At 51.8% G+C, this 18,081-nt stretch overlaps 1 protein-coding gene across 1 annotated transcript in view; it reads left to right on the top strand.

Moving 5' to 3' along the window:
• The window catches only part of SETD1A (SET domain containing 1A, histone lysine methyltransferase), a 22,476-nt gene that overhangs the window by 696 nt on the left and 3,699 nt on the right, over window positions 1-18,081 (top strand). The window contains 14 exon segments of the mRNA XM_024744332.1: window positions 272-436; window positions 652-747; window positions 2,728-2,998; window positions 4,281-4,402; window positions 4,633-4,862; window positions 5,147-5,996; window positions 6,150-6,199; window positions 6,201-6,780; window positions 7,302-7,478; window positions 7,613-7,700; window positions 8,483-8,640; window positions 8,797-8,884; window positions 10,988-11,326; window positions 17,327-18,075. Of these exon segments, the coding sequence (XP_024600100.1) occupies window positions 287-436; window positions 652-747; window positions 2,728-2,998; window positions 4,281-4,402; window positions 4,633-4,862; window positions 5,147-5,996; window positions 6,150-6,199; window positions 6,201-6,780; window positions 7,302-7,478; window positions 7,613-7,700; window positions 8,483-8,640; window positions 8,797-8,884; window positions 10,988-11,326; window positions 17,327-18,075 (3,948 nt within the window). The 5' untranslated portion in view covers window positions 272-286.

Raw genomic sequence — 18,081 nt, 5'->3', positions numbered from 1 at the left:
CGAGGCCAAGTGGGGCGCGCGCTAGGGAGAGCGGGAAGGTAAGGGGGCGCGAGATGGGCCTGGGGCCTTGAGGAGAGAGTTGGGAGGTGGAGAGAGAATGGGGTGTTGTGAAAGAAGGTACTTGGGAGAAAATCTGGGGGAGCCTCGGGTCATGGTGAGGTGTGGAAACTGGGGTGATGGGGGTACCTGGAGTCGGGGCTAGTCTGTGAGGGGCAGCAAGGGAGGCAGGCCTAAGTCCTGAGCCCCCTTGCGTATTTCTCTTTCCTGACAGTGTAAATGAGCAAAGATGGATCAGGAAGGTGGGGGAGATGGGCAGAAGGCCCCGAGCTTCCAGTGGAGGAACTACAAGCTCATCGTCGATCCTGCCTTGGACCCTGCCCTGCGCAGGCCTTCTCAAAAGGTGTATCGATACGATGGAATCCACTTCAGTGTCAACGTGAGTGCCCCAGGCTTTTCCTTACCATCTAGGGAACTCAAGCCCCGTTCTCTGTTACCTCTGTTCAGCACCTAGAACTCCCGTACCCATAGCCTGCCTTCTTTAAAGTGGGCAGCCAGCACCCAGCTCTTTTGCATATGGGTCTCCAAATGGGCTCTAGAGCTCAACACTGATTTCACCTTGAGCTGTCTTTCTGTTTCTGCTTTTCTTCCTAGGACTCAAAGTATATACCAGTGGAAGATCTCCAAGACCCCCGTTGCCACGTCAGGTCCAAAAACAGAGACTTTTCCCTCCCAGTCCCTAAGTTTAAGGTACGTGTCTGCTAGTCCCCTGGTGTGGTGGCCCTTGGAGGTGTGGAGGATCCATCCTGGTAGTCCAGTCTTAGTGTAGTGTAATAAAAGGGGGTTTTCCAATGAAAGGATCACAGCCAGATCTAATAATCTCTGAGACTGTGAGACTGAGTTGTTCTGGGCAGGAGGTGTGTTTATTTTCTAGAAAGATACAGGTGAGGTGTCTCAAGCAGGGGTGTTAACTTTTTGAAGGATGAAGACAGGTCTAGCTGCTGCACCTATCACTGTGTACTTCTAGACAGCACATAGCAAAACAGTGCCCTGTGTGTCGCCCCAGTTTCTCAGTTAAGCGGAGTGACAACACCAGGGACTCCACCCCTGGACTCCTCTGTTCCTCACCCCTCCTCCGTCTCGTTTCCTCAGAGGATTCCCATGTCCCTGTCCAGGCAGGAGACTCATCAGGCCTTGGAGCACTGGTCCTAGGAAACTAGTGGTTCTTAGTCTCCTTCGCTAATTCTTTCTTTTTCTTCTTTTTTAAATAAGTCACTTGTGGGATTCTCTCATCCTTCTTTTTTCACTTTGTACACTTGTCCTGGACAATCTCTTTCCCACCCACAACTTTGACTATTACTGAAATGTTGATGACTTCCAAACCTCTGATCTGAGCCAAGATCAGTCTCTTGAACCCCAGACTTATACGCTTGGTGGAGGGACAGCTCCATCTGGAGGCCCCATAGAAACCTCAAGCTCAAGAGATGTAAAACAATTATCTTCACCCCTTTAGTCCTAATGTTCTTTATATTTTCCTTTTATTGATGAATGGCAACACTATCTACTCAGCTGCGCAAGCTAGAAACCTGGGAGTCCTCCTATGATTCTTCTTTCCTTAATGTGTCACCAAGTTGTGCTGACTCTTTTTTCTAAACACGTCTCTTTTTACCTTAATTTTTCTATCTCTGTTGCCACTCCTTTAATACAGACTTGTATTTATTTCCCCTGGCTTCCTCGCCTCCGTTCTGCTCTCCATTTTATTGCTGTCATTTGTCTCTGGTTTTACTGTTCTTTTATTTTTTTTTATTTATTTATTTTGCGGTATGCGGGCCTCTCACTGTTGTGGCCTCTCCCGTTGCGGAGCACGGGCTCTGGACACGCAGGCTCAGCGGCCACGGCTCATGGGCCCAGCCGCTGTGCGACATGTGGGGTCTTCCCGGACCGGGGCATGAACCCGTGTCCCCTGCATCGGCAGGTGGACTCTCAACCACTGCGCCACCAGGGAAGCCCTGTTCTTTTATTTTACTTTTGCTGCCAAGTCCACGTTTTTTGTGCATTGGTGTGTATGATTATTCATCTGACCAAGCCTCATCTCCTGCATGCCTGTGTTCTGTCCTGCCACGCACTTTGCAGTTTCTAGGCAATGCCATGTTATTTTATAGTTTTCTGCCCTACAGGTCCTGTCATTTTGGTGAACTCCGGTCTATCAGAAAAGCCCAGTTTGAATGACACCATCTTTATGAATTCTTTCCTGCCTCCAGTCTGAACAAAGGTTTCCTTCTCTGGGATCCCAAACACCCTGTCTCCACCTTTGCTGACACTTGTTTTGTCATGTTGCGATTGTGTGTGTCCGTCTTGTCTACTCTTCTGAATAGGAATCTCTTTTTTTCATATCTTTGTATTCCTAGTGACCAGTCCTTGGTAATGACTTAGTAAGAGCTGAACGGGTGAATTATTTCCATATAACTAGTTCTTTCCATGGAGGTTTAGTTTTCAGTTTGTGCGTTTCTTTTCCTGGTTCTTGTCATTATTCTGTGGTGAGAAGAATTCAGGGAAGAGAGGGGTCAAGACTGATGTATCCCTTTTTGGGACCCCCTTCCCCATTCCCTTGCCTCGCAGTTTCCCAGTTTTATCTCTCTTGGCCTCATGGATCTCGCTAAAATTTCCCAAAGGGCAAAGGAGCAGTGGTCAGTATTGAGACCCTGGACGTAACTACTGTCCTTTCCACAGCTGGATGAATTCTACATCGGACAGATCCCACTGAAAGAAGTGACTTTTGCAAGACTGAATGACAACGTGCGGGAGACCTTCCTGAAGGACATGTGCCGAAAGTATGGTGAGGTGGAAGAGGTAGAGATCCTTCTTCACCCCCGTACTCGCAAGCACCTGGGCCTAGCCCGTGTGCTCTTCACCAGCACTCGGGGAGCCAAGGAAACAGTCAAAAACCTCCACCTTACCTCCGTCATGGGCAACATCATCCATGCCCAGCTCGACATCAAAGGTGAGTTCTCCATCGCCTGCTGCCCACGGTTGGGCTCTGGCAGAGATGGTACACGCAAAAGCCTATTGGGGCCAGGCAGGTGATCAGGTTCATGATTTCTCATCTGAAACCTTTGGGCCAGGTGTGTTTCTGATATCACAATTTTACAGAGAGTTTATGGTACAGATACGGGTTCTGTTTTGTTTTGTTTTTTTAACATTTATTTATTTATTTACTTATTTATTTATTTTGGCTGCTGCCGGGTCTTAGTTACAGCACGTGGGATCTTCCTTGCAGCATGCGGGATCTTTAGTTGCGGCATGGCGGGCTCTTAGTTGCAGCATGCGGGATCTAGTTCCCTGACCACGGATCGAACCCGGGCCCCCTGCACTGGGAGCGTGGAGTCTTAACCACTGGACCACCAAAGAAGCCCCCAGATACGGTTTTTTGTGTATTGTCTTTGGCAGGGTTGGGGCAGCACCCTTTAGTCTAGTGTATGACTGTATTTGCAAGAAAACTTATGAAGAGTCACACTAGGTAGGATGAATAAGAACTGTAGTAAATAGCCTGATACCAGGTTTTGACACCAAATTCTAAAAACACGAGGTTTTGAAATTTTGGATTGAGAATTAGGGACCTGTATAGGTGAGTGAAGCAGTCTTGGCTTCGGGAGGGGTGGGGACTGTGGCATACTGTCTAGTGGCATCGGAAGGAGGCAGCTGTTAGTTGGCATTAGCCAGTTTGTAAGTGGGAATGAGGACTAACATAGATAGTTCTTCTTAAAGCCAGAAATCTAGGTTCTTGTGTGAAATCTCTTGGGATTTAAACGTTGCATTCCTCCCTTGCCCTTGCCAATAGTTTCAGTGATTGTGTGGGGCAAATAAAACACAACGGTGGGCTGCCTTCAGGCTGCCATTTTGCAACTTTAGTTTATAAGATGAAGAGGATGGTGGGATGTAGCATCAGACAACTGGGTTTGAATTCTAGTTTTACCACTTTGTGCAGGTTAGTTTTCTTTAAGCCTATAAATTAAAATAGGGGTACGGATGCTCCTCTCTCCTGGTGGTCATCCAACATAGTAACGCACGTTAGAAGTATTTTTGTAAACTGTGAAATGTCACCCAATACGTTGTCTGTAGTAGTTATTAGGTAGAGATGAGGTAGAAGGACTGAAAGCCCCAAACCCAAGACTCCAAGAAATCTTAGGAAGCTTGAGGCCCAAGAAAGAAGTGTGGGGACATGAAATCGGAAAGGAGTTGTCTCCTCCATCTGACTCTGTTGGTTCCCATTTTCCTCCCTCCAGGACAACAACGAATGAAGTACTATGAACTGATAGTCAATGGCTCCTACACCCCTCAGACGGTGCCTACTGGGGGCAAGGCCCTCAGTGAGAAGTTCCAGGGCTCTGGTGCAGCCACTGAGACGGTGAGAAGCTTGTGGTTGCTTTTGCCCTAGCCACATGGGCCCGGTGCTTAGATGCCAGAAGCAGCCTTTGGGAGGTTCTGGACTCCATTGTTAAGTATAGGAAGAGCCAAGGAAAAGAGGCCTAGCTTTTTTCAAAAAGCAGGGAATTGGGGTTCTTGGTTTGGTGAAGGGCATATGGTCAAACGGTGCTTGATCTCTTCCTTTCTCCCTGCTCCACTTTCTCCCTCCAGACTGAATCCCGCCGCCGCTCTTCCTCCGACACAGCTGCCTTCCCAGCAGGCACTGCTGTGGTGGGCACTCCTGGCAATGGCACCCCCTGCTCCCAGGACACGAGCTTCTCCAGCAGCCGACAAGACACCCCATCTTCCTTCGGCCAGTTCACCCCACAGTCCTCCCAAGGAACCCCCTACACGTCTCGGGGCAGCACCCCCTACTCTCAGGATTCTGCCTACTCCAGCAGGTACAGTGGAAACACCCTCTGGGACCCCCAGATTCTGGGAGCTGCCACTGGGAAGAAGAAACCTAGAGTCTCTAAGAGGGGGTTGGGAGTAATTTGTCTTAGTTTCTCTGGATCCAGCCAACAAATCCCTGTCCTCAGGGAATTTACTCTCTAGCTAGGGACTTAGTGGCATGTAGATCTTCCTTTGGGGGCAGCATAGAGGGGTTTTGGGTACTGACAGCGGGGCAGCGGGGTTGGGGCATGCGGAGCTGAACCCAGCTAACCCCTCTGCACGCTTTCTCCAGCACCACTTCAGCCTCTTTCAAGCCCCGGCGGTCAGAGAACAGCTACCAAGATTCCTTCTCCCGCCGCCATTTCTCTGCGTCTTCAGCCCCCACGACCACCTCTGCAGCCGTCTCCGCCACCACTGCGGCCACCGCCTCATCCTCCTCCTCTTCCTCCTCGTTGGCCTCATCCTCTTCATCGTCCTCTTCTTCCTCATCCTCTCATTTTCGTGGTTCTGACTCAAACTACCCAGCATATTATGAAAGCTGGAATCGCTACCAACGCCATGCTTCCTACCCACCCCGCCGGGCAACTCGGGAGGAGCCCCCTGGGGCACCTTTTGCTGAAAATACAGCTGAGCGCTTCCCACCTTCCTACACCTCCTACCTGCCCCCTGAGCCCAACCGGCCTGCTGACCAGGACTACCGGCCCCCTGCCTCAGAAGCTCCACCCCCAGAGCCTCCAGAACCTGGTGGAGGAGGGGGTGGGGGGGGGCCCAGCCCTGAGAGGGAAGAAGCTCGGACCTCCCCCCGCCCAGCCTCACCTGCCCGTTCCGGCTCTCCGGCCCCAGAGACCACCAATGAGAGTGTGCCCTTCGCTCAGCACAGCAGCCTGGATTCCCGCATCGAGATGTTGTTGAAGGAACAGCGTTCCAAGTTTTCTTTCCTGGCTTCTGACACCGAGGAAGAGGAAGAGAATAGCACCACGGGCCCTGGGGCTAGGGACACAGGGAGCGAGGTTCCTTCTGGGTCAGGTCACGGGCCCTGCACGCCCCCTCCAGCCCCGGCGAATTTTGAGGATGTCGCACCTACAGGGAGTGGGGAACCAGGAGCTACCCGGGAGTCACCCAAAGCCAATGGACAGAACCAGGTGAGGTTGGGTTGGGGTCAGCCAGGGGAAGTCCCTGGGATCCAGGAGGCAGAGTTGGGAGAAGGAAGGGAACTAGGCAAGAGAACAGAGATTTGAGGAAAAGCCCAAGGAACAGGCAGTAGCTTTCTGTGACCGTCCTCTGCACCCCTACAGGCTTCTCCATGCTCTTCTGGAGAGGACATGGAAATCTCCGACGATGACAGGTCCCCCTGAGTACCCCCCACCTCCTCCGCCACCCCCCCACATCTATGACTTTGTGAACTCCTTAGAGCTCATGGATCGACTTGGGGCTCAGTGGGGAGGGATGCCCATGTCCTTCCAGATGCAGACCCAGATGTTAACTCGGCTCCACCAACTGCGGCAGGGCAAAGGATTGACCACTGCCTCAGCTGGTCCCCCTGGTGGGGCTTTTGGGGAGGCCTTCCTCCCATTCCCGCCCCCACAAGAGGCAGCCTATGGCCTACCATATGCTCTGTACACACAAGGGCAAGAAGGCCGAGGGGCGTACTCCCGGGAGGCCTACCAGCTGCCTTTGCCCATGGCAGCCGAGCCCCTGCCCTCCTCCTCAGTCTCAGGAGAAGAGGCCCGGCTGCCTCCCAGGGAGGACGCAGAGCTGGCAGAGGGCAAGGCCCTGCCGTCGGCAGGCACCGTGGGCCGTGTGCTGGCCACGCTAGTCCAAGAGATGAAGAGCATCATGCAGCGAGACCTCAACCGCAAGATGGTGGAGAATGTGGCCTTTGGAGCCTTTGACCAGTGGTGGGAGAGCAAGGAAGAGAAGGCCAAGGTGAGGGCCACGCCTGGGCCTGGGGAGACCTGGGGCTCCACTGCAGGGGATAGACCTCCGGCTTCTTCGGGCTACACAGCTCAGAGTAGAGAAGAGAGGTGATTGGGGCAAGTGGAGAGAGAGACTGTGGGCATTCGGTGGCGTGCACAGCTGGGCCCAGGGGAGTTGGGGGGCACACAGAACAGTAGAAGCAGCAGGAGTCTGAGAGTCAGAAGAGCTTTCTCTTGGATCCACTGCTTCCTTGTGGTGGACGAAGCCCTTAAATCTCTCTGGGCATCAATCTGCAGGGTCTCCATTTGTAGCATGGGAATAATAGTAGCAGCTTCATAAGATTGATGGACTGAATGAGCGGACTTTCGAGAAAATGCCTGTACAGGGGCTGGTGCGAGGGAGGTGTGGCATAGATGTGTGTCAGATGGAGAAGTGAGTAGATGCATTTCTGTATTCCTGGGGCCTGGGAGTAGTTCTGAGGCAGGAGGGAGCGCCTGGGTTCTGGAGCTCGGTCCCCCTACTGCCTGCAGCCATTCCAGAATGCAGCTAAACAGCAAGCCAAGGAGGAGGATAAAGAGAAGACAAAGCTCAAAGAGCCAGGCCTGCTGTCCCTGGTAGACTGGGCCAAGAGTGGGGGTACCACCGGCATCGAAGCCTTCGCCTTTGGGTCAGGACTGCGAGGAGCCCTGCGGCTGCCTTCTTTCAAGGTACCTAGGATTGTGATCTTGCCTAGTTGCGTGGGGAGAGGGGGTTAAGGGGGGCTTCCCTTCCTTGGAGTAAGGGTGCTTGGGAACCGTGAGTGTTTGGGTTTTAAAGGGCACCATCTCTTTTCATCTCCCAGGTAAAGCGAAAAGAGCCTTCGGAAATTTCAGAGGCCAGTGAGGAAAAGAGGCCCCGGCCTTCTACTCCAGCCGAGGAAGATGAAGATGGTGAGTGGGAGGTCAGGTGAAGCAGAAAGGAGGAAAAAGGCTGCTTCGATTCTGATAGGAAAGCAGGAGGCAGGGATGAAGGGGTGAAGGTGTCTTGAGGGCAAGGAGCCAAGTGAAGATTTGGAACAGGTTACAGTAAAGCAGTTCTTTGAGATGTGAGAAGCTTCAGGTAGGGTTATCCCTGGATTTTAGCTGTGGTTTTTATTTCTGGTATGCTGACGTAAGTTTTCTGTGTTTCACTTTTTCCCCATAAGAGAGGAATAATCATGAGGTTAAAACAGGTTTTCTACCCAAGGTCGCTATCTAATGCTTAAGCACTCTTACACCCTTCCTACCAGTTTGTCTAAGTCTGAGCTATAGGTTGACAGCTTCTGTGGCGGAAAACTTCCTTATTGAGTCTGATCTGCTTCTCTGGAGACCCGTTGTCCTTAGTACTATTTTCTTGGACCAGACATAACAAAATCACCTCCCTCTTCCACCCGTCGCAGAACAAGATGAAAGATAAAATGGGTGCAATGTGTTTAAAACTGTATAAAATGTGAAGTAAAATGTGCAGTTTTTATGTTTCTCTGCTGAGCTTCAACTTCTTGTCTGTAAAATGAGGTCTGTGTTGTGGGACTGTGAGAAAGGTCAGTGATGGTGTGTGCAGAGCTCCTTTCACAGGATAGGGCTACTCTTTTTTTTTTTTTTTTTAATTATTTTTATTTTTATTTTTATTTTTTATTTTTATTTTTTTGGGCCACTCTGGCTGATGGTAAACTGCACTACTCATTTGGGCCTAGACGCTGAGCGAGAGAAGGAGGTTGGAGAGCCAGGACGTCCGGGGACCAAGCCCCCAAAACGAGATGAAGAGCGAACCAAGACCCAGGGCAAGCACCGCAAGTCCTTTGCTCTGGACAGCGAGGGGGAGGAGGCATCCCAGGAGTCCTCCTCAGAGAAGGTGAGGAGCTGAGGCACCCGGTCCCTGCCAGGAGCCTACGTCCTGAGTTCCTGCCGCCATAGCCAGCTTCTCTCTGGGCTGGAGCCCTGGTAGCTGTGCTTCCTGGAGGACCAGTTGTCCTTCTTCTGTTAATTCCCCTTTGTCCCTTTCCTTAAGGATGAGGAGGACGAGGAGGAAGATGAGGACGATGAAGAGCGTGAAGAAGCCATGGATGCTGCAAAGAAGGAGACAGAGGCATCAGACGGTAAGCATGCACAGAGTACAGTCAAATTCTGGGGAAGGAGGGACTCGGCCACCTGTCCAGCCCTTTCCGAGCCCATGTAACCTGCCTGCTGGATTGATTGGCCATCTTTGCCTTCCCCCAAAACAACTGCCTTTTAGCCCCATCCTTTGGAACCTTTGGCCCACTGTAAACAATACCCAGAACACTCCCTCCTGCTTACCTCTGAAACATGCTGTCCCCTGAAGACAACCCAGTACAGCCCGTTTATTTTCTCAAGATAAGGGGGCTGCATTCTGCTGCCCCACTGTGCCTTTCCCCCTTTAGGCACTGCTCTTCCGTTAAGGCCCGGCCACCGAGCTGTGCCTCCTTCTTCCCCTTGCTGCAGCTGCTGGCACCAGACACAGCTCTGTTTTTCAGTTGGAACACCTGTCTGTTCCTCCACATTTATTGAGGCTTGAGTACACGGTTCAGTCTCTCTTTTATTCCTTTGCTCAGAAATAGATATCGAGCCCTTCCCATGTGCCAGGCACCGTTCTAGGTGTTAGGGAAATATCAACGACCAAGACACATGTGGTCCCTGCCTTATTGGAGCTTGTGATTGGTTAAGGGGGGGAGGTGGGGATTGACATACAAGTGGACAAATAGTAGCACCTCAAGAAGAGATACTTGCTTGAAGAAGATGAACAAGCGTAACGGGGTAGGGAGTGACAGGGTCAGGGAACAGGGGAAAGGTGGACTGTTTTACATCTGATGGTGAAGGGATGCCTCCAAGAGGTGCCATTTCAGCAGAGGCCAGAATTATGAGAATGGTGATCTGAGAGCCTCTTGCTCAGGAAAGCAGAGGGCGAGGTCATCTGCTAAGAGTGAGGGGTGCAGACCCCTACACATCCACTTGGTCACCAATTCCTGTCCGTTTTACCGCTTCAGTGTTTCTTGAATTTGTCGCCTCCCTTGTTCCTGCTCTCTTGCCTTTCTCACTCAGAGTCTGCAGCAGTTTTTGTTTGTTTGTTTGTTTAATTTATTTATTTATTTTTGTCTGTGTTGGGTCTTCGTTGCTGTGTGCGGGCTTTCTCTGGTTGTGGTGAGCGGGCTTCTCATGTGGTGGCTTGTTGCAGAGCATGGGCTCTAGGCGTGCGGGCTTCAGTAGTTGTGGCACGTGGGCTCCAGTAGTTGTGGCTTGTGGGCTCTAGAACACAGGCTTAGTAGTTGTGGCGCACGGGCTTAGTTGCTCCATGGCATGTGGGATCTTCCCGGACCAGGGCTCAAACCGGTGCCCCCTGCATTGGCAGGTGGATTCTCAACCACTGCACCACCTGGGAAGCCTCTGCAGCAGTTTTGGCTGTTTTCCCCATTTCTGTTTCCATCCCTCTCATTTCAATCCATTTTCTAGCCTGCTGATGGAATCTTTCCTAAAATGCACACCTGACCCTTTACTCTCCCCCATTAAGTCTCTTCCTGGCTCCGTGTCTTCCACAGGTGACTTCTCAGCCTGATGCTTTAGGCCATTTGTGATCTAGCTCCTGTTTATCTGTTCAGCTTCATCCTGCCATTCTCCAGACCCCTATTCGATTATGTTCCTCCAAGACTCTGAAATTCTTAATTTCTTAGAGCCCTTCCAATGTATTACCACTCCCAGAGGCATAGACCATATAACGTTTTCTAAGCTTATTTTACTCTGGAATCCTTTTTCAGAGTCTGTTGTCCAGGCAGTGTCTATAAGACCCACTTTGGGAAAAGCTTTGGTGGTTAGGGCAGGCTGCTTGCCAGTCTCCAAGGGCACCATCTTCTCTTACCTTTGACGTCCCCACTCAGCCCCCGCGTCTGCTGGGCGGACTCCTTCTTGTCCTTCTTGACTTCAGCATCTCCTTCACAGGGATGCCTTCCCTGACTTGATCAACCAGGCAGAATCCAGGGCTTCCCTTTGCCTGTTCCACTAGCCCTTCATACTGAAGTTTATCACACTGTGGACAGATTGGGTGCTTCTCCAACTCCTTGAGGGTAGGAATCCCCAGCACCTAGCACAGAGCCTAACACATCCCTAGTAGTGAGTCAGTGAATGAACCCACGGCTTGACCAAGTGAGGGGTCTTCTCACCTCGCCTGATTCCCCCTTCTGGATTTCTAGGCGAGGACGACGAAAGCGATTCGTCCTCCAAATGTTCTCTGTATGCTGACTCAGATGGTGAGAATGATAGCACATCGGACTCTGAGAGCAGCAGCTCATCCAGCTCCTCATCTTCTTCATCTTCTTCATCTTCTTCCTCATCGTCCTCCTCATCATCTGAGTCCTCCTCTGAAGAAGAAGAGGAAGAGGAGCAGCCAGCAGCCATACCCTCAGCATCATCACCCCCCAGAGATGTCCCTGTGCCCCTGCCAGCACCTGCGGAGGAGCCTGAGCCAGAAAGAGTTGCAGACTCCCCAGTCACACCTCTCCCTGAACAGAAGTCTCCAGCAAGACCTGCAGGTAGGTGGTATGGAACTGTTGTTGTAGTCTTTGTGTATGTGTGTGTCTGTCTTCATGGGAACAGTGTGGTTGACGTTTATTAATTGTATGCAAGTGTGTGACTTTGTTGGAAAACATACAGAATTGGATGGAAGTCACTATCTCCTGTCACTCCTCCCTTGGAGACATTTATGTCATAACACACTCAAACTGCACCGCCATAAACAGTTTTCAGAGTTAGACCAGGGTGTTTGGCTACCAAAGTAAAACAGAATGATCTTTTCCCAAATAAGTTAAAGAGAGAATTCCCAACTTAGTAAATTTCTCCTACCAGTTTTTCTTAAGCGTCTTCCTTAATGTGTAGTGTATACCTGATTAAATGGTCAAATTGGATAGATAATAACTATTAACAACATAAACTCAGAACTTAATTCTGTCTTTGCTTTCCTTTGTGGATTTGTACATTCAATTGTTATTTTATATCACACGCGTAATGTATCTTGCTGAGTGAACTGTTCCTTCAGGCAATAGATGCTTATTTAATGCATCCTTACAGTGGGTGCAAGGGATGTGATGGTGTGCACAATAGGCACTGTTTTCACTGTCATGATGCTCACGGTCTATAGGGAGAGACAGTTTAATCTTTACTTAAGAAAATCTGTGACTACAAACTGTAAGAGCCATGAAAGAAAAGTACAGGGTACTCTGAGAACCTGAGCATATCTGTGAGGAAGTCTTCTCCGCGGAAGCACCATCGGGCTGAAATCAAGCCAAAGCAGGCGGGAGGGTGTGATTAGCATGTGCAAAGGCCCCAAGGCAGAGTAAGTGGCATGTTGGGAGACAAAAAAGAAAGGTCATCTTCTGGAGAGCTGAGAGTGAGGGGGAGCTGGGGTGGCCTAAACTGGAGAGATTAGCAAGGGCTGGATCATGCAAAATGAGCAGGCCACACTAGGAATTTGGGCTTTATCTTGAGGGCAGTGGAATGCCATCAGAGGACTGACGTGGTTGTATTTGTGTTTTGAAAAGATGCAGTGCAGAGAAAACTTGGAGAGAGGCCAGAATTTGTGCAGGGAGATTAAGAGGCTCTTGCAGGAAGTAAGACAAGCAGTGGTGGTAACTTGGAGTAGGTTGCTCTTATGGTGAAATTAACTCAGTTTTCAAGTTATCCTTCAAAGATGCATGTGGCCTTCCAGAGATCTCTCTCGAACATTGTTGAGAATCCATGGTCTGAGATAGGCAGTGAGCACAGGAAGACCTCCTAGCACTGAGGCGTTCTGTTCTGGCCCAGAACCCATGAGAGAAGGAGTCGAGGTTCTGATTAATCCTAAGACGCCTCTCAGTCTCTCCGAAGTCCATCGGTGGCAGAAGAGGGGACAGCAATCTCAGTACTCTTTCATTTTCAGGGTAGGAAGAAAAAGTGGGATGTGATCAGATTTGCATTTCAGAAAGATCATTCTCGCAGGAGGGGGAGGGACGTGGAAGAGGTAAGGAGGGAGGTGGGGCAGCTCATGAGACGATTTGAAAGGATGCAGGTAAGCGAAGGGCCTGAACCAAAGCCAGGGTGGTTACAGTGAGGTGCAGGGAGTGGAAGTGGGGATGAGGGTTTCAGAGAAATTTAGCACATAGAACCACTTGGTTAAACTACTTACCAGGAAAGGAAACTGGAGAACCAGAATTAGGAAGAAGGCTGATGCATTTAATTGGGGTTAAGTTTCGTGTCCCTCTGGGACCTCCAAGCAGAAACAGTCAGTGGGCTGTTGGATCAATAGATCTGAAGCTCTACATCTGAAACTACCACAACACTGTTAATCAACTATATTCCAATATAAAAAGTTAAAAAAAAAAAAAGATTGAAGCTCTAGAAAACAGTAGGCTGGAAATGCGATAGGTATTTGAAAGTATGGGTGTGAATACACTTGTGTATACCTTGGAAGGATGTATGGAATGAGAGAAGGGGGCCAGAGCCTTAATTATCTTACAAGAGATAGGGGGGCAGAGTGGAGCCAGAGGAGGCTGGAAAGGAGTGATCAGAGAGGTGGAAGGAAATCAGGGAGCTCGGGTTTTCAAAAGGAGGGAGTGGCCTGTATTGGAAGGCCACAAAAGGAAAAGCATCTGTTGGATTTGTCAGTTAGGAGGTCACTGGTGACCTTATCAATTTCAGTAGCATGGCTCAAGTTAGGGGGTGTTAAGGAGTGAGGGCAGGTGATAGATAACCAGTCTTTTGGAAGGGTAAGCTACTCTTGCGAAAGAAGACAGTTGAGGGGTGGTACTTAATGATATTAGTTAACGTTAATTGAGTAGATCCCATGTGCGGGATCCCATGTGCCAGCCCTAGCACGTTGCAAAGTTGCAAATTTCACTTTCTCATTTACTCCTCACAACATCTCTGCTACTCCCATTTTACAGATGAGGAATTTGAGGCTTAGTGAGTTGTTCAAGGTTACCCAACTGGAATTGGAGAGACAGCAAGAAAATGCAGGGTTGGTGGAGGGTTAGCTTTTCAAAGTACGTGAGACTGGAGTGTGTTCATACACTGAAGGGACGAGGGAGCTGGTGGATGGACCAGGAGAGAGAGGAATCCTTGCTGGAGCAGCACACCTAGGGGGGATGGACCCTCTAGGTCGGATGCAGATCTCTCCATAAATGGGGAAGCAGGGAGTTGCGGGGTTTCAGCCGAAGGCCTCCTTTTCCTCTCTTCAGTAGGAAGGCAGGACATTTCTGAGCATGAGGGGGCATGAGTGGAGTAGAAGCCTGGAGTATGAGGAGGGTGGGGAGTGAGGATGAAAGCTGACTAGGATCGCCAGCAACTCAGAAGCCCTGCTGAGGCCGGGGGTTGGGGTGAAGGAGGAGAGAAGGCAGGTGGTTGGGTGGATTCCGGGTTAGGGGTCTACAGGGTGGATGTGGTGGAAGGCTGCGGAAAGTAGCTTGAAAGGAGAGGACAAAGCAAGGGCCGCTGTGGTCTGGGCACGACCCAGAATGAAGTTAATTTAGGGGGAGGGTGGTGGGCTAGAGGGCGGGGCGATAGAGGATGGGAAATTGAACAGGTACAGTGGGGTGAACTGAAAGGACCTGGGGAACTGTGGTCAGAGTGTCACCGTCCAACGTGGAGGGGGTGACGGGGTCGGGTGTGTGACTGGTGGAGGGTAGCTGAGGATGAGTGAATGTGAGAATCTGGCAAACAGGTGGGCTGTCAGAGTCCCTTAGGTAGATGGCAGAGGTGGGAGAGGAGAGGAAAATAAAGGCCAGTCCCTTGGCTTTTAGAGAATGGTAGGGAAAACCGAGCTACCAAGGACACAACTGGATAGAGGCCTGTGTGGCCCAATGGCAGGAGCCTAGGAGAGGGCTTGTCTGGTAGATCCCAGGGACAGGGGCCTGGACACCTTTAGGACTTGCTCTTCTTCTGTCTTCCCCTCTGATTCATCCCTCGCTCCTGCAAATGGTCTTCCTTCTCCATTCCATCAGAGGATGTCTGCCCTCACAGACAGACTCCCTCCTGTCTTTTTTTTTAAGATTTATTTTTATTTATTTATTTATTTTGGCTGCACCGGGTCTTAGTTGTGGCACGTGGGATCTTCATTGCAGCATGCAGGATCTTTTACTTGTGGCATGCGGTCTTAGTTGTGGCATGAGGGCTTCTTAGTTGCAGCATGTGGACTCTTAGTTGCGGCATGCGTGTGGGATCTAGTTCCCCGACCAGGGTTCGAACCCCGGCCCCCTGCATTGGGAGTGTGGAGTCTTACCCACTGGACCACCAGGAAGTCCCACCGCCTTCTATCTTAGAACCTTATCCTTAGGGAAGTTTCTTGGGCTGGCTTGGGTCATTTAGCCATCAGTTAATGATGGCCGGGGGACAGGGAGGGAGTGGGGTAGGTCATGCCGTAGAAACAGTGGCTTCTGGGAGTTGTGTAGACTGGGCAGGTAACCTGAAAGGTGCCTCCCTAAATGATGAAAGGCCCTGCCAGCTTTCCTTTAGGACGGGGAGCAAAAGGGAAGTCTGTGGGAAGAAGCTGAGTTGGGGGTGGCGGGGTGGAATTTGTTCTCAAGGCCCAGGCTTCCACAGGGCCCAGTGGGCTAGGTCGGGAGGATGGATCAGAGGAGAGGTCTGCCCCAAAGCGCTGGAGAGGAGAGGATGTGAGAGGACTCCTAGGACCTGGGGGACCGGGGACCAGCACCTGGGACCTCACTAGCTTCAGAGCGTGGGTTACTCCTGGCTGAGAGCCCAAGGGTGTCCAGACCCTCGGGAGACAGGAGGCTGAGGGTGTGTCGGTTGAGGCAGCGGACACATGTTGGTCACTGCCTGCTCAGGCCAGGCCTGGTGCTGGCTGCCCTTTAGCTCTGTGGGTGGTAGGGCCAGACCTATAGCCGCTGAGTCCCAGGCTAGGAGGTCCAAAGCAGCGCGGGGCAGTGGGTAAGACCCCGAACTCAACCCAGGCTGCCCTGGGATGCAGGTCTTGTTCTGTCACTTGCTAGCTGGGTGACTTTGGGCAGGTTATCAGCCTCTCTCTGTCTTGACTGCCGTATCTGTAAGAAGGCATTAATAATAGTACTTACCTCATAGCGTCGTTATGAGAATTAAGTGAGCACTAACTGTATGTGAAAGGCTTGGATTGGTGCTTGGCACAAAATTCTAGCTGTTAATCCGCTGCAGCCAATTTGAAGATGGCAGTTGAGAACCACCAGCCTTCTGGTTCTGAGAGGAAGGTGTTACCAATGTCTGAGGAAACTGGGGAAGTCTTTACAAAGGTGGTGTCATTGAGCTGGGTCCAAAATCTGCGTGTGGGCTTTCTGGATGGGCAAAAGGAGAGAGGCATTCCGAACAAAGGGAACCATGTGAACAAAGGGAACCATGAGAGCAAAGGGCCGGGGGCCTGAAAGGCCATGCCTGCTTGACTGGCTAAAACCTAGGATGAGAGGGCAAGCCTGTGGACCGGTCATGGGGATGGGTCAGGTCTGCAGGACAGGGTTGGGCCCTGGGGAAAGGGCTATGCATGCCTTGAGCAATGTTCAGACCCCAGCACTCAGCAGCAGGCCTGGGGGTGTCCACAGAGGGAGGATTTGCTCCCTGTCCCTGTTAGCTGGGGAGAGACAGCACTGCCTGCTCCTCATCCTTGGGACCTCAGCTTCACCCTCAGCTTCTCTTTATTTATTTATTTATTTTTGGCTGTGTTGGGTCTTCGTTGCTGCTCCCAGGCTTTCTCTAGTTGCGGTGAGCAGAGGCTACTCTTCATTGCGGTGCGCGGGCTTCTCATTGTGGTGGCTTCTCTTGTTGCAGAGCACGGGCTCTAGGTGCGCAGGCTTCACTACTTGCGTCACGCGGGCTCAGTAGTTGTGGCTCGTGAGCTCTAGAGTGCAGGCTCAGTCTTTGTGGCACACGGGCTTAGTTGCTCCGCAGCATGTGAGATCTTGCTGGACCAGGGATTGAACCCACGACCCCTGCATTGGCAGGCGGATTCTTATCCACTGCGCCACCAGGGAAGTCCCACCCTCAGCTTCTTGAGGGGAGACTTCCTGACCCCTTTCTCACTTGGGCAGGTCCACAGTGCAATTTTATAAAATAGTTTAATGAAAAGATTCAGTTTCTTACATTGTATCTTTTTCACCTCACTGAACAAAGAATATTGTTTGTAGTCAAAATAATGGATGCTTTAATTCAGATCTGGACAACTACATCCTGGTTATAAAATGCAGCTGACAAAAGGTCGTCTGATCTCTGTGTCTAGTTGTTGGATGTGGTCCTGTCACCGCCAGGCTTGGTAAAAAGACTAGAGTCCAAGTGTTTGTTTCCTTTGAGCCCCTACCCCCGCCCTTCAGAGATCGGGCTGCACATGTGTTTCATGTGATTGTCTCCATCGGACTAGAAGTTCTGTGAGGGCAGGAGTGTCTGTAGGGAGCTGAGGAGTGAGGGCAGCTGGGGTGTGGACTCCCCAGGGAGGCTGGCCAGGTTCTTGCCGGTAGCGAATCTGTGATGATGTTCGGCCAAGAAGCTGACCCTCTCCTTTTCCCGTGTGCTTCCCTCCCCAGGTTTCACGGAGGAACCGCCCCCCAGTGTGCCCCAGCCAACCCCAGAGCCACCGGCTGGACCCCCGGCCCCTGCCCCCCGCCCCGACGAACGCCCCTCCTCTCCCATCCCCCTCCTGCCCCCACCCAAGAAACGCCGGAAACCTGTCTCCTTCTCTGCGGTGGAGGAGGTGCCGGCCCCAGAGCCTCCCCCCGCTGCCCCACCGCAGGTCAAGTCTCCCGGCCCCGCCTCCCGCAAAGTCCCCCGGGCCGTGGAGCGGACCATTCGCAACCTGCCCCTGGACCACGCGTCTCTGGTCAAGAGCTGGCCTGAGGAGGTGTCCCGAGGAGGCCGGAGCCGGGCTGGAGGCCGATGCCGCTCCACCGAGGAAGAGGAGGCTGAGCCAGGGACAGAAGTGGACCTGGCCGTGCTGGCCGACCTGGCTCTGACCCCAGCCCGACGCGGGCTGCCCGCCCTGCCCACTGGCGACGACTCAGAGGCCACAGAGACATTGGACGAGGTGGACCGCCCGGGCCCCCTGCTCAGCCACATCCTCCTGGAGCACAACTACGCCCTGGCTGTCAAGCCGCCACCCTCCACGCCGGCCCCTCGGCCCCTGGAGCCAGTTCCTGCCCCTGCAGCCCTCTTCAGCTCCCCGGCAGACGAGGTCCTGGAGGCCCCTGAGGTGGTGGTGGCTGAGGCAGAGGAGCCAAAGCAGCAGCAGCAGCAGCAAGAGGATGGGGAGGAGGAGGAGGAAGAGGAGTGGGAGGCATCGGAG

The sequence above is a fragment of the Neophocaena asiaeorientalis genome, unplaced genomic scaffold, assembly GCF_003031525.2.
Source record: "Neophocaena asiaeorientalis asiaeorientalis breed wild unplaced genomic scaffold, Neophocaena_asiaeorientalis_V1.1 scaffold91, whole genome shotgun sequence".
Taxonomy (NCBI): domain Eukaryota; kingdom Metazoa; phylum Chordata; class Mammalia; order Artiodactyla; family Phocoenidae; genus Neophocaena; species Neophocaena asiaeorientalis.
Note: the sequence above shows the minus strand (reverse complement) of the source record. Positions and strands in the feature narration are given on the sequence as shown.